The following is a 25,773-nucleotide window of genomic DNA, read 5'->3' as shown; positions in this document are numbered from 1 at the left end:
ACAAGGAGTCTTACAGTAAGACAGATGAATTGAGGCCGTTGATTAACACATGGGAATACGATATTGTTGCTATCACAGAGATATGGTTGAGGGAAGGGCAAGACTGGCAGCTCAATATTCCAGGGTATAGAATCTTCAGGCATGACGGAGGGAGGCGGGGTTTAAAAGAGGAGGTAGCATTACACGATTGAGTCAATTACTGCAGTAAGGAGGGATGGTATCTCAAAAGGTTCCTCAAATGAGGCCATATGGGTAGAATTTAAAAACAAAAAGGGAGCAATCACTTTGCTGGGAGTGTACTATAGGCCTCCAAACAGTCAGCGGGAAATAGAGCAGCAGATATGTAGGCAAATCTGAGAAGTGCAAAAATGGTAGGATAATAATAGGGGATTTCAACTTCCCCAAAATTAATTGGGATAGTCTTAGTGTGAAAGGCTTAGAGGGGGCGGAATTCTTAAAGTGCATCTAGGAGAGCTTTTTGAGTCAACACAAGACTCTTACAAGAGAAGGGGCGGTACTGGACCTAATCTTAGGGAATGAAGCCAGGCAGGTGGTAGAAGAGTCAGTGGGGAGCATTTTGGGGATACTGACCATAACTCTGTAAGACTTAAGGTAGTTATGACAAAAGACAAAGATGGACTGGAAATAAAGATCCTGTATTGGGGTAAGGCTGATTTCAATATGATAAGACAGGATCTGGTCAAAGTGGACTGGGAGCAGCTACTTGTAGGAAAGCCTACATCAGACCAGTGGGTCATTGAAAAAGGAAATAGTGAGAGCTCAGGGCCAACATGTTCCAGTAAAGGTGAAGGTTCAGACCAAGTCCAGGGAACTCTGGAGGTCAAGGGATATAGAGGATTGGATAAGGAAAAAAGTCGGCTTAAGACAGATACAGAGGGCTGAAAACAGTGGAAGCCCTAGAGGAGTATAGGAAGTGTCGGAGTGGGGTACTTAAGAAAGTAATTAGGAGAACAAAGAGGGTCATGAAAAATCACTGGGTGGCAAGACAAAAGAAAATCCCAAGGCAATTTATAAATATTTTAAGGGCAAGAGGATAACCAAGGAAAGAATAGGGCCAATTAGGGACCAAAGTAGCAATTGGTGCATGGAGCCGGAGGACGTAGGTGAAGTTTTAAATGATTAATTTTCATCTATGTTCACTGTGGAGAAGGATAATGTAGGTGCAGAAATTGGGAGGGGGACTGATATACATGAACAAATTAGCATTGAAAGGGAGAACAAATTAACATTGAAAGGGAGAAGGTATTGGTGGTTTTAGTGGGCTTAAAAGTGGATAAATCCTCAGGCCCAGATGAGATGTTTCCCAGGCTGCTATGTGAAGCAAGGGAGGAGATTGCAGGGGTTCTGACACTAATTTTCAAATCCTCTCTGGCCACAGAATAGATGACAGAAGACTGGAGGACAGAAAATGTACCATTATTCAAGAAGGGTAGTAGGGATAAACCAGGTAATTACAGGCCAGTGAGTCTAACATTAGTGGTAGCTATTGGAAAAAATTCTGAGCGACAGGATTAATCTCCACTTGGAAAGGCAGGGATAGTCAGCATGGCTTTGTCAGGGGGAGATCATGTCTAACAAATTTGAATTTTTTTAGGAGATGACTAGTTGTGTAGATGAGGATAGTGCAGTTGATGTAGTGTACATGGACTTCATTAAGGCTTTTGACAAGGTCCCGCATGGGAGAATGGTCAAGAAGGCCAGAGCCCATGGGATTCAGAGAAATTTGGCAAATTGGATCCAAAATTGGCTTAGTGGCAGGGAGCAGAGGGTGATGGTTGAAGTTGTTTTTGCAATCAGAAGCTTGTGATGAGTGGTGTACCGCAGGGATCGGTGCTGGGACTCTTGTTGTTTGTAGTGTACATTAATGATTTAAACGTGAATATAGGAGATATGATCGGTAAGTTCGCAGATGACACAAATTGGCAGTGTTGTAAATAATGAGGAGGAAAGCCTTAGATTACAGGATGATATAGATGGGCTGGTAAGATGGGCAGAGTAGTGGCAAATGGAATTTGATCCTGAGAAGTGAGAGGTGATGCATTTTGGGAAGACTAACTCAGCAAGGGAATACACAATGAATGGTAGGACCCAAGGAAATACAGAGGATCAGAGGGACCTTGGTGTACATGACCATAGATCCCTACACTCTCCCCATTAAACACTCCCAGGACAGATACAGCACGGGGTTAGATCCAGAGTAAAGCTCCCTCTCCACTGCCCCTATCAAACACTCCCGGGACAGATACAGCACGGCGTTAGGAATAGTATAAAGTTCCCTCTAACCTGTCCTCATCAAACACGCTTAGGGTAGGAATTGTACTTTTTGACGGATGTCCTATCTCACTTCATGTTTTCTTATGTTATCCAGGTGACCCATGTTCTGTTCTCTCGACCCTATTTTCACTAAATTGCTGACCACTCAACTTCCCTGGCTGGTTCCCCTGTTAGCTGATATTGGTAACAGTTCTCTCTGTAAAGTGTTGTCCCTGATTTAAATCTGCCCTCATCACTCCTCTGTACAAAAAAAACAACCCTTGACCCCATGGCCTTGCAAACTACTGCCCCGAATCCAACCTCCCTTTCCTCTCCAGAGTCCTTGAATGAGTTGTCACCTCCCGAATCCATGCCAACCTTTCCCGGAACTCCATTTTGAATCCCTCCAATCAGGTTTCCACTCCTGCCAAAGTATGAAACAGCCCTTATCAAGTTACAAATTACACCCAAAGTGATTGTGACAAGGGTAAATTATACCTCTTCATGCTTCTCGACCTGTCTGTTTCCTTTGACATGGTTGATCACTGCATCCTCCTCTAATGCCTCTCCATTGTCATCCTGCTGGGTGGGAGTCTCATGTGGTTCCATTCTTACCTGTCTAATTGTAGCCAGAGATACATTTGCAATGGCTGCTCTTTCTGCTCCTGCATCAATGCCTCTGGTCCCAGCAAAAGACGCATCCTTGGGTCCCTCTTATTTCTTAGCCACAAGCTGGCCCTTGGCTACATCCTCCAACTGCACAGTGCTAGTTTTCGCACCTATGCTGATAACCCTCAGCTCTATCTCACCATCGCCCCTCTCAATGACTCCACTGTTGCTAAGTTATCAGACTATTTAACCAACATTCAGTACTGGATGAGCAGAAATTTCCTCCAATTAACTGTTGGGACGACTGAAGCTATTGTTTCCAGTCCCTACTCCAAATCATGTTCTCTAGCTACTGACTCCCTCCCTCTCCCTGGCAACAGTCTGAAATTAAGCCAGTCTGTTTGCAACCTTGCTATGAGGTGTGACCGTGAGATAAGCTGTCGACCTCATATTCATCTTATCATCAAGCCCGCCTATTTCCATCTCAGTGACATCGCCCAACCTTGCCCCGTCTCAGCTCATCTGCTGCTGAAACTACCATTTGTGGCCTTTTTCTCCCCTTCTGATTATTCCAACTCCTGACTGGCCTTCCACATTTTACCTTCCATAAGCGTGGGGTTATCCAAGTTTTGTCTCCACATTTAAGAAAGGATATACTTGATTTGGAGGTGGTACAGCGCAAGTTCACTAAACTGGTCCCTGGGTTGAAGGGGTTATCCTGGGCTTATAGAGTTTTGAAGAATGAGGTGCGATTTCTTTGAAACTTACAAGACTCTGAAGGGGTTTGATTTGATAGGGTAGACACTGAGAGATTTTTTCCCTTGGTCAGGGAATCAAAACACAGGGGCACAGTCTCAGGATAGTGGACCAATCATTTAGGACTGAGATGAGGATAAATTTCTTCACTCAAAGGGTTGTGAATCTTTGGAATTCTCTACCCCATAGGGGTGTGGATGTTCCATCATTGAATACATTCAAGGCTGGGATACACAGAATTTTGATCTATCAGGGAATTAAAGGACATGGGGAGCGGGCGGGAAAATGGGGTTGAAACCCAAGGTCTGCCATGATCGTGTTGAATGGCAGAGCAGACAGGATAGGCCGAGTGGTCTACTCGCATTTCTTGTCGTCCTGTGTTCTGCTTGTGACTTGACTTGCACCAAGTCCTTTTCCCCTGTCACCCCTGTGCTCACTGACCTACATTGTCTGCTGGTCAAGTAACATGTTAATTTTAAAATTCCCATCCTTGTTTTCAAATCTCTCCGTGTCTGTAATCTTCTCCAGCATCACAATCTTTTGAGTTATCTGTCCATGTCCTCTTGTACATCACTGATTTTAATCACTCTACCCTTTGACTGCACTCCTACAATTGGCCAGCAACTACTCTGGAATACTCTCCCAATACCTCTTTCCCTGCTCACTTTCCTCCTTTAAGAAACTTCTTAAAACTTATTTGACCAAACTTTGGACTTAATTTCTCACTTGCTTCAGTGTCATACTTTATTTTATAATACACCTGTGAAGCATGTTGGGATGTTTTATTTCATGAAAGGTGCTATATACATATAAGTTGTTATCTGAATGTTTTGAAAGTCTGATTAAGAGAAAGACTTGAGCTTTAGGTGACAGAGCAGAAATTTTATGATTTGGAGAGTGTTTTGCAGATTGGTGCACAGTTCCAGTCTGTTTATTGGTGTCACATCCTGTGTGCAGGTCAACAAGAACGACATCCGGAAGAAGGTGAGGAGGCTGATGGGTAAATCACACATTGGACTGGTGCACAGTCAGGAAGTGAACGAGCTGCTCGACCGCCTCCCACACCTGGTGAGCATTTCCACTCCGTCGCTGTCCAAAGTTGCCATGTGCCCCCTCCTGGGATATACACCAGCAGGAAGATAACAGTCAGAAACACTTGTAGCAGGAAGATAACAGTCAGAAACACTTGTAGCAGGAAGATTACAGTCAGAAACACTTGTAGCAGGAAGATTACAGTCAGACACGCAGCAGGAAGATTACAGTCAGACACGCAGCAGGAAGATTACAGTCAGGCACACACAGCAGGAAGATTACAGTCAGACGCAGGGCAGTGTTTTCCCCACCTTGGGCGGGCCAGGGAGCGGCCCCAAAGCTGGTCGCCGCCCACGATCGGCCCCAGCATCGATTTCACGCTGGCTGGCCAATTAACGAGCGGGGACATGGTATAGATGAAATTTTAAAATTTTTATTTTTTAATAACCGTTGGAAACCTCATTCCGCCCGTGAAAGAGGTTTCCTAAAAAATCCAAAGACCAGTTGGTCTTTTCGCTTGCCCACCAACCACAAGGTGGACACGCAGCAAAAAATTTCTTTCAATTATTACTTTAATAGCCTTAATAAGCCTGTTAATTGTTGGTGGGTGCGCTGCCGACTCCCATTTGCACCCACCGACCAGAATGTTGCGCGATGGGTTGGGGTGCTCACCTGACGTCATCACGCGTCATTTTATGCTCGAGTAGGTCAGACACGTACTCTCCCGCTCAGCGCAAATTTCTGCCCATAGGAAGACTGTAGTCAGACACATTGGAAGATTAGTCAGGCACACTCGCAGCCGGAAGATTACAGTCAGGTGCCCTCGCAGCGGGAAGACTACAGTCAGGCGCCCTCGCAGCCGGAAGACTACAGTCAGGCGCCCTCGCAGCCGGAAGACTACAGTCAGGCGCCCTCGCAGCCGGAAAACTACAGTCAGGCGCCCTCGCAGCCGGAAGACTACAGTCAGGCGCGCTCGCAGCCGGAAGACTACAGTCAGGCGCCCTCGCAGCCGGAAGACTACAGTCAGGCGCCCTCGCAGCCGGAAGACTACAGTCAGGCGCCCTCGCAGCCGGAAGACAACAGTCAGGCGCCCTCGCAGCCGGAAGACAACAGTCAGGTGCCCTCGCAGCCGGAAGACAACAGTCAGGTGCCCTCGCAGCCGGAAGACAACAGTCAGGTGCCCTCGCAGCCGGAAGACAACAGTCAGGCGCCCTCGCAGCCGGAAGACAACAGTCAGGCGCCCTCGCAGCCGGAAGACAACAGTCAGGCGCCCTCGCAGCCGGAAGACAACAGTCAGGCGCCCTCGCAGCCGGAAGACAACAGTCAGGCGCCCTCGCAGCCGGAAGACAACAGTCAGGCGCCCTCGCAGCCGGAAGACAACAGTCAGGCGCCCTCGCAGCCGGAAGACAACAGTCAGGCGCCCTCGCAGCCGGAAGACAACAGTCAGGCGCCCTCGCAGCCGGAAGACAACAGTCAGGCGCCCTCGCAGCCGGAAGACAACAGTCAGGCGCCCTCGCAGCCGGAAGACAACAGTCAGGCGCCCTCGCAGCCGGAAGACAACAGTCAGGCGCCCTCGCAGCCGGAAGACAACAGTCAGGCGCCCTCGCAGCCGGAAGACAACAGTCAGGCGCCCTCGCAGCCGGAAGACAACAGTCAGGCGCCCTCGCAGCCGGAAGACAACAGTCAGGCGCCCTCGCAGCCGGAAGACAACAGTCAGGCGCCCTCGCAGCCGGAAGACAACAGTCAGGCGCCCTCGCAGCCGGAAGACAACAGTCAGGCGCCCTCGCAGCCGGAAGACAACAGTCAGGCGCCCTCGCAGCCGGAAGACAACAGTCAGGCGCCCTCGCAGCCGGAAGACAACAGTCAGGCGCCCTCGCAGCCGGAAGACAACAGTCAGGCGCCCTCGCAGCCGGAAGACAACAGTCAGGCGCCCTCGCAGCCGGAAGACAACAGTCAGGCGCCCTCGCAGCCGGAAGACAACAGTCAGGCGCCCTCGCAGCCGGAAGACAACAGTCAGGCGCCCTCGCAGCCGGAAGACAACAGTCAGGCGCCCTCGCAGCCGGAAGTGTACAGTCAGGCGCCCTCGCGAGCAGGCGAGGTTACAGTCAGGCGCCCTCGCGAGCAGGGGAGGTTACAGTCAGGCGCGCTCGCGAGCAGGGGAGGTTACAGTCAGGCGCCCTCCCGAGCAGGGGAGGTTACAGTCAGGCGCCCTCCCGAGCAGGGGAGGTTACAGTCAGGCGCGGTCGCGAGCAGGGGAGGTTACAGTCAGGCGCGGTCGCGAGCAGGGGAGGTTACAGTCAGGCGCGCTAGCGAGCAGGGGAGGTTACAGTCAGGCGCGCTCGCGAGCAGGGGAGGTTACAGTCAGGCGCGCTCGCGAGCAGGGGAGGTTACAGTCAGGCGCGCTCGCGAGCAGGGGAGGTTACAGTCAGGCGCGCTCGCGAGCAGGGGAGGTTACAGTCAGGCGCGCTCGCGAGCAGGGGAGGTTACAGTCCGGCGCGCTCGCGAGCAGGGGAGGTTACAGTCCGGCGCGCTCGCGAGCAGGGAAGGTTACAGTCAGGCGCGCTCGCGAGCAGGGAAGGTTACAGTCAGGCGCGCTCGCGAGCAGGGAAGGTTACAGTCAGACCCAAAACTGAACTGTACCAACCATATCAATATTGTGGCTACAAGAGCAGGTCAGAGGCTGGGAATCCTGCGACGAGTAACTCACCTGATTCTCCAAAGCCTGTCCACAATCTACAAGGCACAAGTCAGGAGTGTGATGGAATACTCCCCACTTTCCTGAATGAGTGCAGCTCCCACAACACTCAACAAGGACAAAGCAGCCCCCCTAATTGGCATCACATCTGCAACGTTCACTCCCTCCACCACCGACACATAGTAGCAGCAGTGTGTACCATTTACAGGGCGCACTGCAGGAATTCACCAAGTCTCCTTAGGCAGCACCTTCCAAACCCACGACTACTACTATCTAGAGGGACAAGGGCAGAGGATAGATGGGAACACCGCCACCTGGAAGTTCCCCTCCAAGCCACTCACCATCCTGACTTGGAAATATATTGCCATTCCTTCAGTGTTGCTGGTCAAAGTCCTGGGACACTCTTCCTAACAGTACAGCTAGGAGATTACAAGCAGGCACACGCACAGCCGGGAGATGAGAGTCAGACATCCATAGCAGGAAGATTACATCCAGACACACCTATAGCAGGAAGATTACAGGCAGGCGCACGCACAGCTGAGAGATTTCAGTCAGAGATGCCCATAGCAGTGAGACTGCAGTCAGTCAGAATGATTGGAAAGATTCCAGCCTGAAAAACGAGGTTAGGCACATCTGTCTGAGATGTTGGAGATGGGCCAGGACATGTTGTTAGCTGTGAATAGAATAATGCTGGACAAGAAGCCAGAGCGTCAGGACTACAGTGCTCCCTCTGGACTTGTTGGTGTTCACACATTGACCCCTTAGCCCTGATAGCTCCACACATTAGGAATGCCCTTGTGTCTGCACTGGGTAGGTTGGCACCAGCTATTCCTTTAATGGCCTTGCATTTGATTCACAGGACAGCCGTGACCTCCACATCAGACCCTGTGGTAGCCGCCATATCAAGAAGCAGACGTTTGTGGTGCATGCAGGAACTGACACCAATGGCGAAATCTTTTTCATGGAGGTACTGGAAGCTCGATCACACCTTAAACACCAGATCTTCTCAAATGCCCTGTGATGGAGAATGTGCAACAAAGAGTAACACATTTGCCTGTAGTTCTGTCAGATTTGCTGAGCTAAGTCCTTGGCATGCACACGTGTACAGAGAAATTCAGCCTCATGATGTTTTGTAGTGCTGACCACTTTGTCATGCTGAATGCAGCACCTTCAAACGTGTACAGCCATTCATGATCCCTAAGTATTGGAGTAATGGTTCAAATTTGAGTGGGTCTCCTCCTCACTGGTGTTTTGGGACAGTCATGATTCCTAGGGTCCCCTCCTCACTGGTGTTATGGTACAGTCCTGATGCCTAGGGTCCCCTCCTCAATGGGGAGCATTCAGCCCCTCAAGCCTGTTTTACCATTTAATCTGAGCATGGCTGATTTGTGATCTAAACCCATATAGCTTAAAATCTACATGACGAGCATCAATTGCTGTTTGTGGACGAGAGTTCCAAACTTCTTCCACTCTTTATGTGTAGATGTATTTCCTAATTTCACCCCCTGAAGGTCGTCTTTAAGTTACGCCTCCCAATCCTAGACTCCCCAATCAGCAAATAGTTTTTCTCTATCTCCCCTGTCCCTTCCCCAAAATACCTTGAAAACCTTGATCAAATCACCATTTAATCTTGTAAATTCCAGGAGTACAATTCTATTTTGTGCAATCTCTCCTCATAATTTAACCTTTGGAGTCCAGGAATCATTCTGGGAAACCCACACTGTACTCCCTCCAAGGCCAATATATCCTTCCTAAGGTGTGGTGCCCAGAACTGTTCACAATACTCCAGGTGTGGTCTAACCAGGGCTTTGTGTAGCTGAAGCATGATTCCTACCCCCTTCTATTCCAGTTCTCCATACGTAAAGAGCAGAATTCCATTAGCCTTTCTGAATCTTTTCTGTACCTGTTCAGGACATCTTAATGATCTGTGTACCTGGAGCCCAAGTCTCATTTGGACCTTCACTGTTTCTAATTTCTCATCATTTAGAAAGTCCCGTTCTCTCCTTTTTAGATCCAAAGTGGATGACCTCACCTTCGATTACATTGAAATCCATTTTTTTTTTGGAAAAATATACTTTATTCATAAAGTATCTGAAAGAACATTACAAAACATTTCTAAATTGCCATCACAAAAAGTGCGATCAGATTCAACTTTTACACATGGATCACGAGGTGCTTCAATACAATCAATGAATATTAGCCATTTCAGTATGGTCATTACAGACAATCAGTGCAATGATATTGGAGTTATCAACGTACATCATGTTGCACTCTGCAGTGCTTCAATTCAATTATAATACTGTTAGTATTCAGTGCGTACATTCATTGTGAGCCGAGGGGTCTATACCTTTCCCAGCCCATGGCAGAAAGGTCTTAGACAGCGACCTTTCCCCATTGCGCCTTTGCGGCAACTGCCCCAAGCTTTAATGCGTCCCTAAGCATGTAGCCCTGGACCTTGGAATGTGCCAGTCTGCAACACTCGGTCAGGAACAACTCTTTGCACTGGAAGATCAACAAGTTTTGGGCAGACTGGAGAGCGTCTTTCACCGAGTTGATGATCCTCCAGCTGCAGTCGATGTTTGTCTTGGTGTGTGTCCCTGGGAACAACCCGTAGAGCACAGAGTCGTGTGTCACAGAACTGCTTGGGATCAACCTCAACAAAAACTACTGCATCTCTCTCCAGACCTTCTTTGCAAAGGCACATTCCACAAATCCATTTGCCACAGTTCTGTCCATTCACTTAATCTATTAATATCTCTTTGTAATTTTTTACTTCCATCCACACTGCTGACAATGCTGCTTATCTTAGTGTCATTAACTCATTAGCATATGTGGCTTTCTATCCAATCATCTAAGTTGTTAATCATTATGACGAATATTTGAGGCCCCAACACAGATCCTGGCAGGGCACCACCAGTCACATCCTGACAATCACATTATCTGCCCATTTTTTAAAATTGTGTCCATCCCTCATTACCCTTGTTCAGAGGGCATTTAAGAGTCACATGTAGGCCAGGTAAGGATGGCAGATTTCCTTCCCTAAGGGGCATTAGTGAATCAGATGGGTTTTTACAACAATCGACAACGGTCATCATCAAACTTTTAATTCCAGATTTTTATGATTCGAACCCAGGTCCCCAGGGCATTACCCTGGGTTTCTGGATTACTAGTCCAGCAACAATACCACTACACCATTGCCTCCCCATTCTGCTTTGGACAATTAGAATTAGAGTACTTGCAATATTCTCACTGACTTCCTTTAAACCCAGGGATGGAAACCATCTGATCCTGGGGAATTGTCACTGTTTAATGTCATCATTTTCTTTATTGCAGTTATTTTGCTTCTGTTCATTTTGGTGAGTTCCTGTCCCTGATCCAATATTATTTTCCTTGGGATGTCAGACATGCTGACTCCTTCCTATACTGTAAATATTGACACAGTCATTATTCAGCATGTCCCCAATGTCCTTATTCACATTGACCTTGATTGATGGCTTCCCCTCATTAATGTGCTGGGGTTCCCTCAAGCAGCTAATGTTTTGGAGAGATTCTGTGCAACATGATTTCGGCCTTGTTTAGCTCTGTCTTTGAATGATGATTTTTCTGCTCTTAAGCTGGTGGCACTGCCTCATTTATTTGTGTTACCTATGGGGAGTCTCTGCTGCTTTGGTACCTCTGATTATGCTGAGTTCAGTTCATTAGCCTGTCCTGTGTTCACCAAGGACAGAGTTGACCCCTGGTGCCTCCCCAACCATATGTGTTTGGAAAGTGATGGTGGGTCATTGCTGGCATCTTGGGGAGGCGGGACTGTGGTGTTGTCTGCACTATTGGATGTAATTTACTGGGCTTGCTCTAGCTTCGTGTGCTCCTTGTGCTTACCAGGTTTGTGATGACTGCATAGTACTGCGCAGTAACATCGGGACTGTCTACGAGCGCTGGTGGTACGAGAAACTCATTAACATGACGTACTGTCCAAAAACCAAGGTCCTGTGTCTGTGGAGACGCAATGGACAGGAGACCCAGCTCAACAAATTCTACACCAAGAAGGTACGAGCACAAGCCCTGTCTCTGGATCAGCATTCCGACGCATGTTTACTTGCTGTCTCTTGCTCTGTGTCTCTCTGTTCCCTGCTTGCCCAGCCCCTTATTCCCATCAACCCCGCAACAAAACGTTGCTCCCCCCACACCCCCACCTCCCCTCATCGCTCGACCTCCCCATCCTGACTGTAACTAATACTATTTGCTGTGTGGTTTTTTTGGCAGTGTCGCGAGTTGTACTATTGTGTGAAGGACAGCATGGAACGTGCAGCTGCAAGGCAACAGAGCATCAAACCAGGTACATTGCCAGCATCATTAGTGTGTAAGCATGATGACTAAGTTAGCACCACCACTTTTGGTGGGGCTGAATGCTATTGGGCATGTACACACCCTCACACACTGGTGACTGTGTACACACCTTCACACGCTGGCTAGTGAGTGTGTACACACCCTCACACACTGACGGGCGAGCATGTACACCACTTCACAGGCTGATGGGCGAGCATGCGCGCCCCTCCACAGGCTGACGGGCGAGCGTGCGCGCCCCTCCACAGGCTGACGGGCGAGCGTGCGCGCCCCTCCACAGGCTGACGGGCGAGCGTGCGCGCCCCTCCACAGGCTGACGGGCGAGCGTGCGCGCCCCTCCACAGGCTGACGGGCGAGCGTGCGCGCCCCTCCACAGGCTGACGGGCGAGCGTGCGCGCCCCTCCACAGGCTGACGGGCGAGCGTGCGCGCCCCTCCACAGGCTGACGGGCGAGCGTGCGCGCCCCTCCACACGCTGACGGGCGAGCGTGCGCGCCCCTCCACACGCTGACTGGCAGCTGTGTACACACTCTTGACCGTGTACACACCTCACACACTGACTAGTGAGCGTGTAAACACACTTCCTCACTGGTGACAGTGTACACATCTTCGCACACTGACTAGTGACTGCATGCACACCTTCACACACTGACTGGTGACTGTGTATGCACCTTCACACACTGACTGGTGACTGTGTATGCACCTTCACACACTGACTGGTGACTGTGTATGCACCTTCACACACTGACTGGTGACTGTGTATGCACCTTCACACACTGACTGGTGACTGTGTATGCACCTTCACACACTGACTGGTGACTGTGTATGCACCTTCACACACTGACTGGTGACTGTGTATGCACCTTCACACACTGACTGGTGACTGTGTATGCACCTTCACACACTGACTGGTGACTGTGTATGCACCTTCACACACTGACTGGTGACTGCGTATGCACCTTCACACACTGGTGACTGCGTATGCACCTTCACACACTGGTGACTGCGTATGCACCTTCACACACTGGTGACTGCGTATGCACCTTCACACACTGGTGACTGCGTATGCACCTTCACACACTGGTGACTGTGTATGCACCTTCACACACTGGTGACTGTGTATGCACCTTCACACTGACTGGTGATTGTGTATGCACCTTCACGCACTGGTGACTGTGTATGCACCTTCACGCACTGGTGACTGTGTATGCACCTTCACGCACTGGTGACTGTGTATGCACCTTCACACACTGTTGACTGTGTACACACCTCACATACTGAACAGTGAGTGGGTACACACCTTCACACACTGACTAGTGACTGTGTACACACCTTCACACGCTGACTGGCGAATATGTGCGCACCTTCACATGCTGGCACGTTATCCTCAAAGCCATGTCCTATTATCTTGTGTAGCAACCTTTGCTGTGGCACCTTTTGAAAATCCAAGTACATCACATCTACAGGTTCCCCTTTATCCACCTTGCTTGTTACTTTTTTACAGAACTCAGATAAATTAGTCAGACTCTGCCTGGTTGCATTGAAATTTTCTAAGCGTCCAGCTATAACCTCTTTAATAATAGATTTCAGCAATATTCCAATGATGGATATTCCAATATCAAGCCAGCTAGCTGGCTTGTGGTTTCCTACTTTCCGCCTGCCACCTTTCTTGAATACTGTTACATTCACTGCTTTCCAATCTGATGGGACCTTTCCAGAATCTAGGGAATTTTGCAAAATTACAACCAATGCATCAACTACCTCAACAGCCATTTCTTTTAAGACCTAGGATGCAGCCCATCAGGTCCTGGGGATTTGACAGCCTCTATTTCAAGTTGTTTTCTCAGTCCCCTTTTTCTGGTGATTCTAATTAATTTAAATTCCTCCCTCCCTTTAACCTTTTGATTTTCAGGTATTTCTGGGATGCTGTTTGTGTCCTCTACAGTGAAGGCAGACACAAAATAACTGTTCAACACTTCCACCATTTCCTTATTTACTGTTATTAATTCCCCAGACTCACTCACTCTCAAGGTCCAACAATCACTTTAGTTATTCTTTCCCTGTTTAAATATTTGTACAAACTTTCCCTATCTGTTTTTATATTTCTAGCTAGTTTTCTCCCTCCCTTTTACTTGTTAAGTCATTCTTTGCTGGTCTTTTAGATTCTATTCAGTTTCTGATTTATCACAAATCTGTACTTTATGTGCTTTTTCTTTCAGTTTGAGACTTATCTTCAGTCCAAAGTGGATTCCTCACACTTTCCCATATTAAACTCCATCTGCCAGTTTGCCCACATTCAACCTGTTCATGCCCATTTGCCACTTTCTGCTCCTGCCAGCACGATTTACTGTGCCACCAAATTTGATGATGTCAGCAAACCTGGATAAACTATTCTCTATTCCTTCACCTAATAAACTGATAAGTATAATGAAAAGCTGAGGCCCCAATACACATCCCTTGGAACTGCTCATACCCTGGCAACTACCTTCTCAGAAAATCCAACTAACATAATTAGATATGACTTAACACGTTCAATAAGTCATGGCTGATTCTCTATCTTAACGCCGCAATCCCACTCTCTCCCCATACCCCTTGATGCCTTTAGAGTCCAGGAATCTATCTATTTCCTTATTAAATATAATCAGTGACTTGGTATCCACAGCCCTCTGTGGTAGAGAATTCCACAAGTTCACCACCCTCTGAGTGAAGAAGCTTCTCCTCATCTCGGTCCTAAACGGCCTACCCCGTATCCTGAGACCATGACCCCTTGTTCTAGAACCCCACAGCCAGGGGAAACATCATCCCTGCATCCAGTCTGCCCATCCCTGTCAGAATGTTATACGTTTCAATGAGACCCGCTCTCATTCTTCTAAACTCCAGTGAGTACAGGCCTAGTCGGCCCAATCTCTCCTCATAAGACAATCCTGCCATCCCAGGAATCAGTCTGGTGAACCTTCGCTGCACTCCTATGGCAAGTAAATCCTTTCTTAGGTAAGGGGACCAAAACTGTACACAATACTCCAGGTGTGGTCTCACCAAGGTCCTTGTACAGCTGCAGTGAGACATCCTTGCTCCTGTACTCAAGTCCTCTCGCAATGAAAGCCAGCATACCATTTGCCTTCTTAACTGCTTGCTGCACCTGCATGCTTGCTTTCAGTGATTGGTGTACAAGGACACCCAGGTCCCTTTGTACATCAACATTTCCCAATCTATGTAAAGAATACTCTGCTATTCTGTTTTTCCTACCAAAGTGGATAACTTCACGCTTATCCACATTAAACTGCATCTGCCATGTATTTGCCCAGCCACTAAACCTGTCTAAATTGCCTTGAAGCCTCTTAACACCTTCCTCACCACTCACTTCCCACCAAGTGTCATCAACAATTTTTGAAATATTTGGTTTCCTCATCAAAATTATTGATATATATTGTGAGCAGCTGGGGCCCAAGCACTGATCCCTGCGGTACCCCACTGGTTACCGCTTGCCACTCTGATAAAGACCCATTTATTCCTATTCTCTGTTTCCTGTCTGCTAACCAATTCTCAATCCATGCCAATATATTCCCCCAATCCCAGGTGCTTTAATTTTTCACACTAATCTCTTATGTGGGACTTTATCAGAAGCCTTTTCAATATCCAAATACACCACATCCACTGGTTCTCCCTTATCTATTCTACTAGTTACTTCCTCAAAAAACTCCAGTAGGTTTGTCAAACATGATTTCCTTTTCATAAATCCATGTTGACTTTGTCCAATCCTGTTGATATTTTCTAAGTGTCCTATCACATTCTTTATAATAGACTCTAGCATTTCCCCTACTACTGACATTAGGCTAACTGGTCTGTAATTCCCTGTTTTCTCATTCCCTCCTTTTTTAAATAGTGGGGTTATATTTGCCACCCTCCAATCTGCTGGGGCAGTTCCAGAATCTACAGGGTTTTGGAAGATGATAACCAATACACCCACTATTTCCAAGGCCACTTCCTTTAGCGCCCTGGGATGTAGATTATCAGGCCCTGGAGATTTATCGGCTTTCAATCCCATTAATTTCTCCAGTACTATTTTTTAGTAATACTAATTTCCTTCAATTCCTCCTCCTCACTAGATGTTTGATTCCCTGGCATTTCTGGGAAGTTATTTGTGTTTTCCTCTGTGAAGATAAAACTAAAGTAGCTGTTTAATTACTCTGCCGTTTCCTTGTTCTCTATTATAAATTCTCCCATTTCAGACTGTAAGGGACCTACATTTGTCTTCACTAATCTTTTTCTTTTTACATACTTATAGAAGCTTTTACAGTCTGCTTTTATGTTCATTGCAAGCTTATTCTCATACTCTATTTTTCCCCCCTTAATCAATCTCTTGGTCCTCCTTTGCTGAATTCTAAACTGCTCCCAATCCTCTGGCTTGCTACTTTCTGTAGCAACTTTATATGACTCCCCTTTGGATCTAATACCATCCTTAATTTCTTTTGTTAGCCACTTTTCCTATTGTGTTCTTGCGCCATAAAGGAATGTATAACTGTTGCAATGCATACATTCGTTCCTTCAATATTAGCCTTTGGCAATTCCCCAATCTACCTGCACCTCACACCTTCATAGTTTCCTTCGTTAAGATTTAGGACTCTAGTTTCAGATCGGAGTACTTCACTTTCCATCCAAATGAAGAATTCTATCATGTTATGGTCACTGTGTTCCCTAAGGGACCCCACACAACAAGATTATTAATTAAACCCTTCTCATTGCACAAAAGCAAATCTAGGATAGCCTAGTTGGTTCCTCGACATACTGGTCTAAAAAACCATCTCGTATACACTCCAGGAATTCATCCACCACAGTATTATTGCTAATTTGGTTTGCCCAGTCTATATGTAGATTAACGTCACCCATGATTACTGTAGCACCCTTGTTACTTGCATCTCTAATTTCCTGTTTAATGCCATCCCCTACCTTATCACTACTGTTTGGAGGCCTATAGACAGCTCCCACTTATGTTTTCCACCCCTCACTGCTTCTTACCTCCACCCAGACTGACTCTACATCTAGATCTTCTGAGCCAATATGCTGTCTCACGATTGCACTGATTTCATCCTTAACTAACAGTGCTTCGCCACCTCCTTTAACTTTTTGCCTGTTCTTCCTAAATATCGAATACCCTTGGATATTCAGTTCCTAGCCTTGGTCATCCTGCAGCCATGTCTCTGTAATCGCAGTCATATCATACCCGTTTACAACTATTTGCGCTGTTAACTTGTTCATCTTATTGCAAATGCTCCATGCATTCAGATACAGTGCCTTTATACTTGTCTTTTAACATTTTTACACATTTTTTGTACTATGGCCCTATTTGCTGCTAGCCCCTGTTTCCTCTGCCTTCCACTTTGACTTTTTACTTTTCTGTCCTTCGTCTCTATCTTTGTTTCCCCCTCTTGTGTCTCCCCACTCACAGAATCACAGTGCAGAAGAGGCCCTTTGGCCCATCGAGTCTGCACCGACATGTGAGAAACACCTGACCTACCTAATCCCATTTACCAGCACTTGGCCCATAGCCTTGAATGATATGACGTGCTAAGTGCTCATCCAGGTACTTTTTAAAGGATGTGAGGCAACCCGCCTCCACCACCCTCCCAGGCAGTGCATTCCAGACCGTCACCACCCTTTGGGTAAAAAAGATTTTCACCTCATCCCCCCATAACCTCCTGCCCCTCACCTTGAACTTATGCCCCCTTGTGACTGACCCTTCAACTAAAGGGAACAGCTGCTCTGTATCCACCCTGTCCATGCCCCTCATAATCTTGTACACCTCGATCAGGTCACCCCTCAGTCTTCTCTGCTCCAATGAAAACAACCCAAGTCTATCCAACCTCTCATCATAACTTGAATGTTTCATCCCAGGCAACATCCTGGTGAATCTCCGCTGCACCCCCACCAGTGCAATCACATCCTTCCTATAATGTAGCGACCAGAACTGCATACAGTACTCCAGCTGTAGCCTCACTAAGGTTCTATACAACTCCAACATGACCTCCCTACTTTTGTAATCTATGCCTCGATTGATAAAGGCAAGTGTCCTGAACTCAGGCTCCCATTTCCCTGCCACTCTAGTTTACACCCTCCCCCACACTACTGGCGAATACTCCAGCAAGGATATTGGTCCTGCTGGGGTGCAACCCGTCCAGCTTGTACATGTCCCATCTTCCCCAGAATTGGTCCCAATGCCTCAGGAATTTAAATCCCTCCCTCCTACACCATCTCTCCAGCCATACATCCATCCGGTCTATCTCCCTATTCCTGATCTCGCTAGCATGTGGCACTGGGAGTAATCCTGAGATTACTACCTTTGAGGTCCTGCCTTTTAATTTATTTCCTAGCTCCTTATATTCTGCTTTCAGGACCTCATCCCCCTCATCCCTTTTTTTACTTATGTTGTTTGTACCAATTTGGACCACGACCACTGGCTGTTCACCCTCCCCCTTCAGAATGTCCTGCAGCCGTTCAGTGATGTCCTTGATCCTGGCACCAGGGAGGCAACATACCATCCTGGTGTCACGTCTGTGGCCGCAGAAACATCAATCTGTTCCCCTAACACCTAACGATAGAATCCGCTATCATTATTGCTCTCCCACCCTTCCCCACCGCCCCCCCCCCCCAACCATCCTGTGCAGCTGAGCCACTCATGGTGCCAGGACTTGGCTCTTGCTGTCTTCCCCCCCAGAAACCATCTCCCCAGGCAGTATCAAAAACAGAAAATCTGTTGGAGAAGGAGATGAACCCAGGGGACTCCTGAACTACCTGTCTAATGCTTTTACTCTGCCTGGCAGTCACGCATTCCCTTTCTGCCTGTGCACTTTACTGCGGTGTGACCACCTCACTGTACGTGCTATCCGCAAAGATCTCATCCTTGTGGGTGCTCCACGGTGACTCCAGCCAAAGCTCCAACTCCGAAACACGGATTTTGAGTAGCTGCAGCTGGAGACACTTCCTGCAAACGTGGTCGCCCTGGATACTGGAAGTGTCCCTGACTTCCCACATTGCACAGGCGGAGCATTCCACATGGCCGAGCCGCCCGGCCGTGATTTACCCTTAAATTACTCTCTTTACTTTTACTTCATCTCGTTTAGAGAATATTAAGGACAGAAGAAATACTCACCAGGTCCTACTTACCGAGGCTGCTGCTCTTCTTACTGAGGAAAGGTAGAAAATGAAAGGATCCCTCCTTCCCTCTTCACCAAACTCCCCCTATCACCAAGCTCCAGCTGAAGCACTCTAATGCAGCCCAAAACAGCATTCTAGTTTCATACAGATTCACTGCCAATCTTCTCGACATATAGAATGGCAGCAGCAATTTTCCAGTTCAAGGGGACAATTCTTCAATTGAGGGTTAGGGTCAGTACTGAGGGAGTGGTACACTGTCATAGAGTCAGCACTGAGAGACCGCTGCACTGTCAGATGTGTCAGTACTGAGGGACTGCTGCAGCGTCAGCACTGAAAGGGTGCTGCACATTGGACGGTCAGTACTGAGGGAGTGCCTCACTGTTGGAGGGGCAATACTGAAGGGTGCTGCACTGTTGGAGGGGCAGTATTGAGGGAGCCCTGCACTGTTGGAGGGGCAGTACTGAAGGTCGGCACTGGTGCAGGTGAGAAGGGCAGCAATGGCGGGAAATAAAAACTGATGGCAGAAAGTCCCTTCAACCTGTTTCTACCTGTCAGAGCTGAAGTATGACGTCTAAGGATATCAGGTAGGTGATTGGTGGGTATCTCTTCTGTGTCTCTTTTGATTGGCCAAGTAGTTTAAACCAGGACCCCTTACTACAGCTGAAGAGTACAGTTAAGAAATTCAATTTTAACCTATTTAACATCGAAATTAATTAATTAGATACAATAGAACTGACTGAGCAGGTGATGTGTTGCAGCTGTAGTATGTGGGAGCTGGTGAACGTTGGTGTGATCCACAGTGACCACATCTGCAGCAAATGTTAGCTGCTCAAGGAACTTCGGTTCAGAATTGATGAGCTGGGGTCTGAGCTGTGGACACTGGGACACATGAGGGAGGGGGAGAGTTACCTGGACACTCTATTTCAGGAGACAGTCACCCCCCTTAGATTAATTACTTCAAATTTTGACCGTGGTCAGGGACACAAGAGTGTGACTGCAAGTGAGGCAGGTATGGAGATCCAGAATTTAGCTTTGGAGGAGCCTCAGCCAGTGCCCTTGCCCAACAGGTACGCGGTTCTTGCTCCCAGTCTTGACGAGGGCACAGACTGCGGGGAGAATGAGCGAACTGACCACAGCACTGTGGTACAGAGTACCATTCAAGTGAGGGACGAAAAGAGAAATGCAGTAGTAATAGGGGATAGCATAGCTTGGAGAATAGATACTGTTCTCTGCAGCAAAGCCAGAGAGTCCTGAAGGCTGTGTTAACTTCCTGGTGCCAAGGTTAAGGACATCTCTTCTGGGCTGGAGAAGGACTTGAGAGCGGGAGGGGAAGGATCCAGCTGTCGTGGTCCATGTAGGTACCAACGACATGGGTAGGACGAGGAAAGAGGTACTGCCGAGGGACTACGAGCAGCTCGGGGCTAAATTAAAAAGCAGAACCGCAAAATTAATAATTTCCGGATTACTACCTGAGCCATGTGCAAATTGGCGCAGGGTAAATAAGATTAGAGAGGTAAATGCGTCGTTCAAAGATTGGTGTGCGAGAAATGGGTTCCGATTCATGGAGCACTGACACCAGTACTGGGGAAGGAGAGATCTGTTCCATTAGGGCGGGCTTCATTTAAACCGTGCTGAGACCAGTGTTCTGGCGAATCGTACAGCTAGGGTTGTGGATAGAACTTCAAACTAATTAGTGGGGGGTAGTGTTCAATTGAAGGAAGTTTAAAAAATCAAAAAGAAACAAGAGAGCAGAGGTGCAGGGTAGTGAAGAGCCAAATGATAATCAAAGTGTGACAGGAAGGTGCAGAAAATATAAGCAGAAGAGTGCAGCAGAAATTAGAACCAGAATGAGCAATAATGGTAAAAAGTCGAAGCTTAAGGCTCTTTATCAGAATGCACGCAGCATTTGTAACAAGATAGATGAGCTGACGCACAAATAGAAATAAATGAAATAACTAAGAAGGTAAATGGAATTTTGGCCTGTGTTGCTAAGGGGTTGGAGTTTAAAAATAGGGAAGTCTTGTTACAACTGTACAGGGTATTGGTGAGGCCGTTCCTGGAGTACCGTGTTTAGTTTTGGTCCCTGTATTTAAGAGAGGATATACTGGCATTGGAGACAGTTCAAAAGAGAACCTTCACTAGGCTGGTTCCTGGGATGAAGAGGTTGACTTCTCAAGAATGACTAAACAGGTTAGGCCTTTAGTCATTGGAGTTTAGAAGATTGAGGGGTGATCTTATTGAAACAGACAAGATTATGAGGGGGCTTGACAGGGTAGATGTTGAGAAGATGGTTCCACTAGTGGGAGAATCTCGAACTAGGGGACATAGTTGCAGAATAAGGGGACACTCATTTAAAACTGAGATGCAAAGGAATTTATTTTCTCAGAGGGCAGTGAATGTTTGGAATGTTCTACCCCAGAGAGTTGTGGAGGTTAGATCACTGAAAGTATTTAAAGAGGAGGTAGATAGCTTTTTGAAATATTGGGGAGTTGAGGCTATGAGGAGCTGGCATAAAAGAGGAGTTGAGGCCTGAGGCAGATCAGCCATCATCTTATTGAATGGCGGGGCAAGCTTGAGGGGCCAAATGGCCTCCTCCTGCTCCTATTTCTAATGTTCTTATGTTATGTCAGAGAGGCAGTCTTATGGGAGCATTGTACTGTAAGAGCGTCAGAATCTATAATAAAAGATGTGATAACTGGGCACTTAGAAAATAATGATAGGATTGGGCACAGTGAACATGGATTTGTGAAAGGGAAATCATATTTGACAAACTGGTTGGAGTTTTTTAAGGATGCAACTAGCAGAATAGATGAGGGGTAACCAGTGGATGTGGTGTATTCAGATTTCCAGAAAGCTTTTGATAAAGTCCCACATGAATTTTCTAAACAAAATAAGAGTACGTGGTATGGATTGAGGATTGGTTAACAGACAGAAAACAGAGAGTAGGAATAAATGGGTCATTCTCAAGTTGGTGGGCTGTGTCTAGTGGGGTACCACGAGGATCAGCGCTTAAGTCCCAGCTAGTGTCAATCTATATCAATGATTTGGATGTGGGAATTAAATGTAATATTTCCAAGTTTGCTGATGACACAAAACTTGGTGGGAATGAGAATTGTGCAGAGGGTGCAAAGAGGTTTCAAAGGGATTCGGAGAGGTTAAGCAATTGGAATACAATGTGGAGAAATATGAGTTTATCCACTTTGGTAGGAGAAACAGAAATGCAGTGTTTCTTAAATGGGGAGTGAATGGAAAGTGTTGATGTCCTTGTTCATAAGTCACTGAAAGCTAACATGCAGGTGCAACAAGCAATTAGAAAGGCATTTGGTATTTTGGCCATTAATGTAAGGGGATTTGAGTACAGGAGTAAAGATGTCTTGCTACAACTGTATGGAGCCTTGGTGAGACCGCACCTGGAGTATTGCGTACAGTTTTGGTCTCCTTTTCTAAGAAAGGATACACTTGCCATAGAAGGAGTGCAATGAAAGTTAACCAGATTAATCCCTGGAATGGCAGGATTGTCCTATAAGGAGAGATTGAGGAGACTGGGCCTGCATTCTCTAGAGTTTAGAAGAATGAGAGGCGATCTCATTGAAACATACAAAATACTTAAGGGCTCGACAGGGTAGATGCAGAAAGGATGTTTCCCCTGGCTGGGGGTGCTAGAATCAGGGACACAGTCTCAGAATAAAGGGAAGGCCATTTAGGACTGAGAGGAGGAGGGATTTCTTCACTCAGAGGGTGGTGAATCTTTAGAATTCTCTACCCCAGAGGGCTGTGGAAGCTCAGTCATTGAGTACGTTCAGGACTGAGATTGATAAATTTCTACTGATTAAAACCATCAAGGGATACGGGGATAATGCAGGAACATGGTGTTGAAGTAGAAGATCAGCCGTGATCTCATTGAATGGAGGCGTGGTCTCAAAGGGCTGAATGGCCTACTCTTGTGCCTATTTCTTATGTGCCGACACTGCAAATGTCCTTCATTGACTGTAAAGCACTTTGAGTCATCCTTAGGTTATGAAACGTGGGACAGAAATTTGCTTTGGTTTAGCTTCAAGTACTCTGAGCAAGCTGAAGCTATCCTCACTGCTGTCTTTGTGTTGTTACTATGCAGGTCCTGAGCTTGGAGGCGAGTTCCCGGTTCAGGATATGAAGACGGGAGATGGCGGCCTGCTGCAGGTGACCCTGGAAGGGATCAATCTGAAATTTGTGCAGAGCCAGGTAGGGGCGTGGACTGCAGAGAGTGGCAGGGGGCAGGGGAGGGTGGCTACCAGCTTGAGGCTTCATCTGGGCGACGGAGCATTTGTCCCTGTCCATGATCAGTTTCATTTGCTCGGTGTTGTTTCCTTTTTTATTTCTGTTGCTGTACAAATAAAGGAGAGGTTTTGACATTGCGGTGCTGTGGTTTCTGTGTGCTGTGTGTGTGTCTGCACGCCTGACCTTCAGATTTACCATTGAGCTGACTCTGTGGGCTCGAGCTCTCCTTTGCTTGCTCAATGTTCTTAGTTGATTCAATGATTTCTTTACAGTCTTTAGATTGGTGAAAGGGTAAGTTTCTTCTTAAAATATACAATAATAATAAAGAATCAGTTTGTTCTGCACCCTAAAGCCTTGGTAATTAACTGCAAGCTTTCCATCAAACTTCTGATTGCAGCTCGCTCACGGCTTTGGCACCTGGCTCCCCTCTTGCTGTGCATTGATCCCGTGCAGCTGGAAGAGGGAGCTCACCACTGCTGGGGGTTCAAATCCAAATGCCCCCACCATCCACCCCCATGCCCCCCGCCAACTACCCTGCTCCATCCTTCACTTCTCCCATACACCTGCACGTATGTGTCATACATCATGCATTTTCCCAGCAGCCGGCTGTGCAGAAGGGTAGCCAGTCAGATGGCAGCCTGGGGCAAGATGAGGGCACTATACCCGGCTCCACACCACAGCTCACTGGAGGAAGGGAGCACCCTGTTGGCCTTCTAGCTGCTGCCAGGTTTCCTGGCCCTGTCCCTAATGAGTGGGATGCTGGAGGTGGTGGGAGGGTGAGGGCTGCCTGCAGGGTGGATTGAGAAAAGTGTGGTTGATCCGACCAGTGAGGGTTGGGTACAGGCAGTGGGTACTGGGACAGTGGGTTCGGGGTCGGTGGTTGCAGTGGGTACGAGGAGCGGGGTCAGTGGGTACGTGTCGTAGGCAATGGATACAGGGTCAGGGGCAGTGGCTACAGGAGTGGAGACGGTGGGTATGAGCAGCAGGGTCAGGGGCGGCGGGTACGGGTTCAGGGGCGAAGGGTATGAACAGCAGGGTCAGGGGCAGCGGGTATGAGCAGCAGGGTCAGGGGCGGTTGGTTTGGGGGCGGTGTGTACGGGCAGCAGGGTCGGGGGCGGTGGGTACAGGTTTGGGGATGGTGGGTATGGGCAGCAGGGTCAGGGGCAGTTGATACGGGCAGTGGAACACTGGGTTGTTTTGGAGGGACTTTCCTGTATATCCGTTCCTTAAGTATGTATGTAGTTGCTCTTGGTTGTGTATCACTGACTATTTTTATCTGTCGCTGTGCTATAATACAGGGAATTGTTTGAAGCAGGCAGTGCTCACTCTGACCTATGGTTACGCGAGACAACAAGCGTGAGCTTTATTACAGGCTGGTTTGTTAATCTACAATGAATGTGATTTCTCTATCCAAGGTGATAGTCAGACATACCCACTCCCAATATAAAAGGGCAAGGCTTCACTGGAAGGCCTGAACCTGAAGGATAACCAGGCAAATGATGAGAGCTGACTGTACTCACTGAGACGTCTGCTGAAAGACCCAAAGTTACAAAATGATCTATAAACAAACAAGAAGACACCAATTTAAGTTGATCAATAGGATAAAAATGGCATTTTGCAAAGATAGAGTTTGAGTTTTGAATCCCCTTTTCACAGAAGTGGAATTCTTCATGTCCTACCTTGTGAAGCTGAAAAAGGTCATTATCAGAGAGCATGGAGAGTACACAGGAGAGGGGGATTAGACTGGATGATAAGTTCAAGGGTTTGAGGAGCGAGCAAGCAAGTGGGTTAGACTTATTTATTAAAGGCAATGGGATGTGAGAATGAGAGTGGCATTAACCTAAGTGGGCTTGGAAAAGCGGGAGAGTGGGAATTAAACCTCAGTCAGTGGAGTAAACAGGAGATTGGGTGGGAATTATCAGATGGGAGATTAAAGGAAATGAAGCGTGCAAAGTTGGGATAAACTGAGTGAGATACAAGATGCACTGTAGGAACTCACCAAAACTTCTCAGATAGCTTCCAAATCCATGATCACTACCATCTAGAAGGACAAGGGCAGCAGACACATGGGCCAAAATCCTGGAATTCCCTTCCTAACAGCACTGTGGGTGTACCTACACCAAATGGACTGCAGCGGTTCAAGAAGGCAGCTCACTACCACCTTCTCAAGGACAATAAATGCTGGCCTACCCAGCGATGCCCACATCTCATGAATGAATATATGAAAAAAAATTAATGAGGGAAAGTGGGAGTCAGCTGGGGAGCCTGGGACTGGGGGACATAGTCTGAAAGTTTGATCCATACCTGTAGAGAGTGAAATTAGGAAACACTTTGACAGGCAAAGGGCGGTGGAGCTTTGAAAACCCTTCACAATGGCAACTGATGCTCGATCGATTGTTAATTTTAAAACAAAGATTGATAAATGTTTTGATTGAACTAAAGATATAAAGGGATATAGGTAAAAGGCAGGGGTATGGAGTTCTGGTGTGGGTCAACCATGATCCAATTGAATGTCTGTTCCTGTGATGAAATTAAGTGGATGATGTGATGAGAGACAGCAGCACAGTTTAATGGGCCGATTGGCCTGTGTGTGCTGGAACACTGCCTACTGTACAGAGTGAAGGAGGGCCCATTGTGAGATGTGGTGACTTTCAAC

General features: G+C 47.4%; 1 protein-coding gene across 4 annotated transcripts in view; it reads left to right on the top strand.

The window, feature by feature from the left end:
- The window catches only part of madd (MAP-kinase activating death domain), a 277,971-nt gene that overhangs the window by 230,452 nt on the left and 21,746 nt on the right, over positions 1–25,773 (top strand). For all 4 annotated transcript variants that reach the window (XM_041197546.1, XM_041197545.1, XM_041197544.1 and 1 more), the window contains 5 exons: positions 4,597–4,707; positions 8,226–8,333; positions 11,249–11,413; positions 11,630–11,702; positions 22,975–23,081. In XM_041197546.1, the coding sequence (XP_041053480.1) occupies positions 4,597–4,707; positions 8,226–8,333; positions 11,249–11,413; positions 11,630–11,702; positions 22,975–23,081 (564 nt within the window). The remainder of the gene's footprint in view (positions 1–4,596; positions 4,708–8,225; positions 8,334–11,248; positions 11,414–11,629; positions 11,703–22,974; positions 23,082–25,773) is intronic.

This window comes from Carcharodon carcharias, chromosome 10 (genome assembly GCF_017639515.1).
Source record: "Carcharodon carcharias isolate sCarCar2 chromosome 10, sCarCar2.pri, whole genome shotgun sequence".
NCBI lineage: Eukaryota > Metazoa > Chordata > Chondrichthyes > Lamniformes > Lamnidae > Carcharodon > Carcharodon carcharias.
This window is presented reverse-complemented; position numbering and strand designations above follow the sequence as displayed.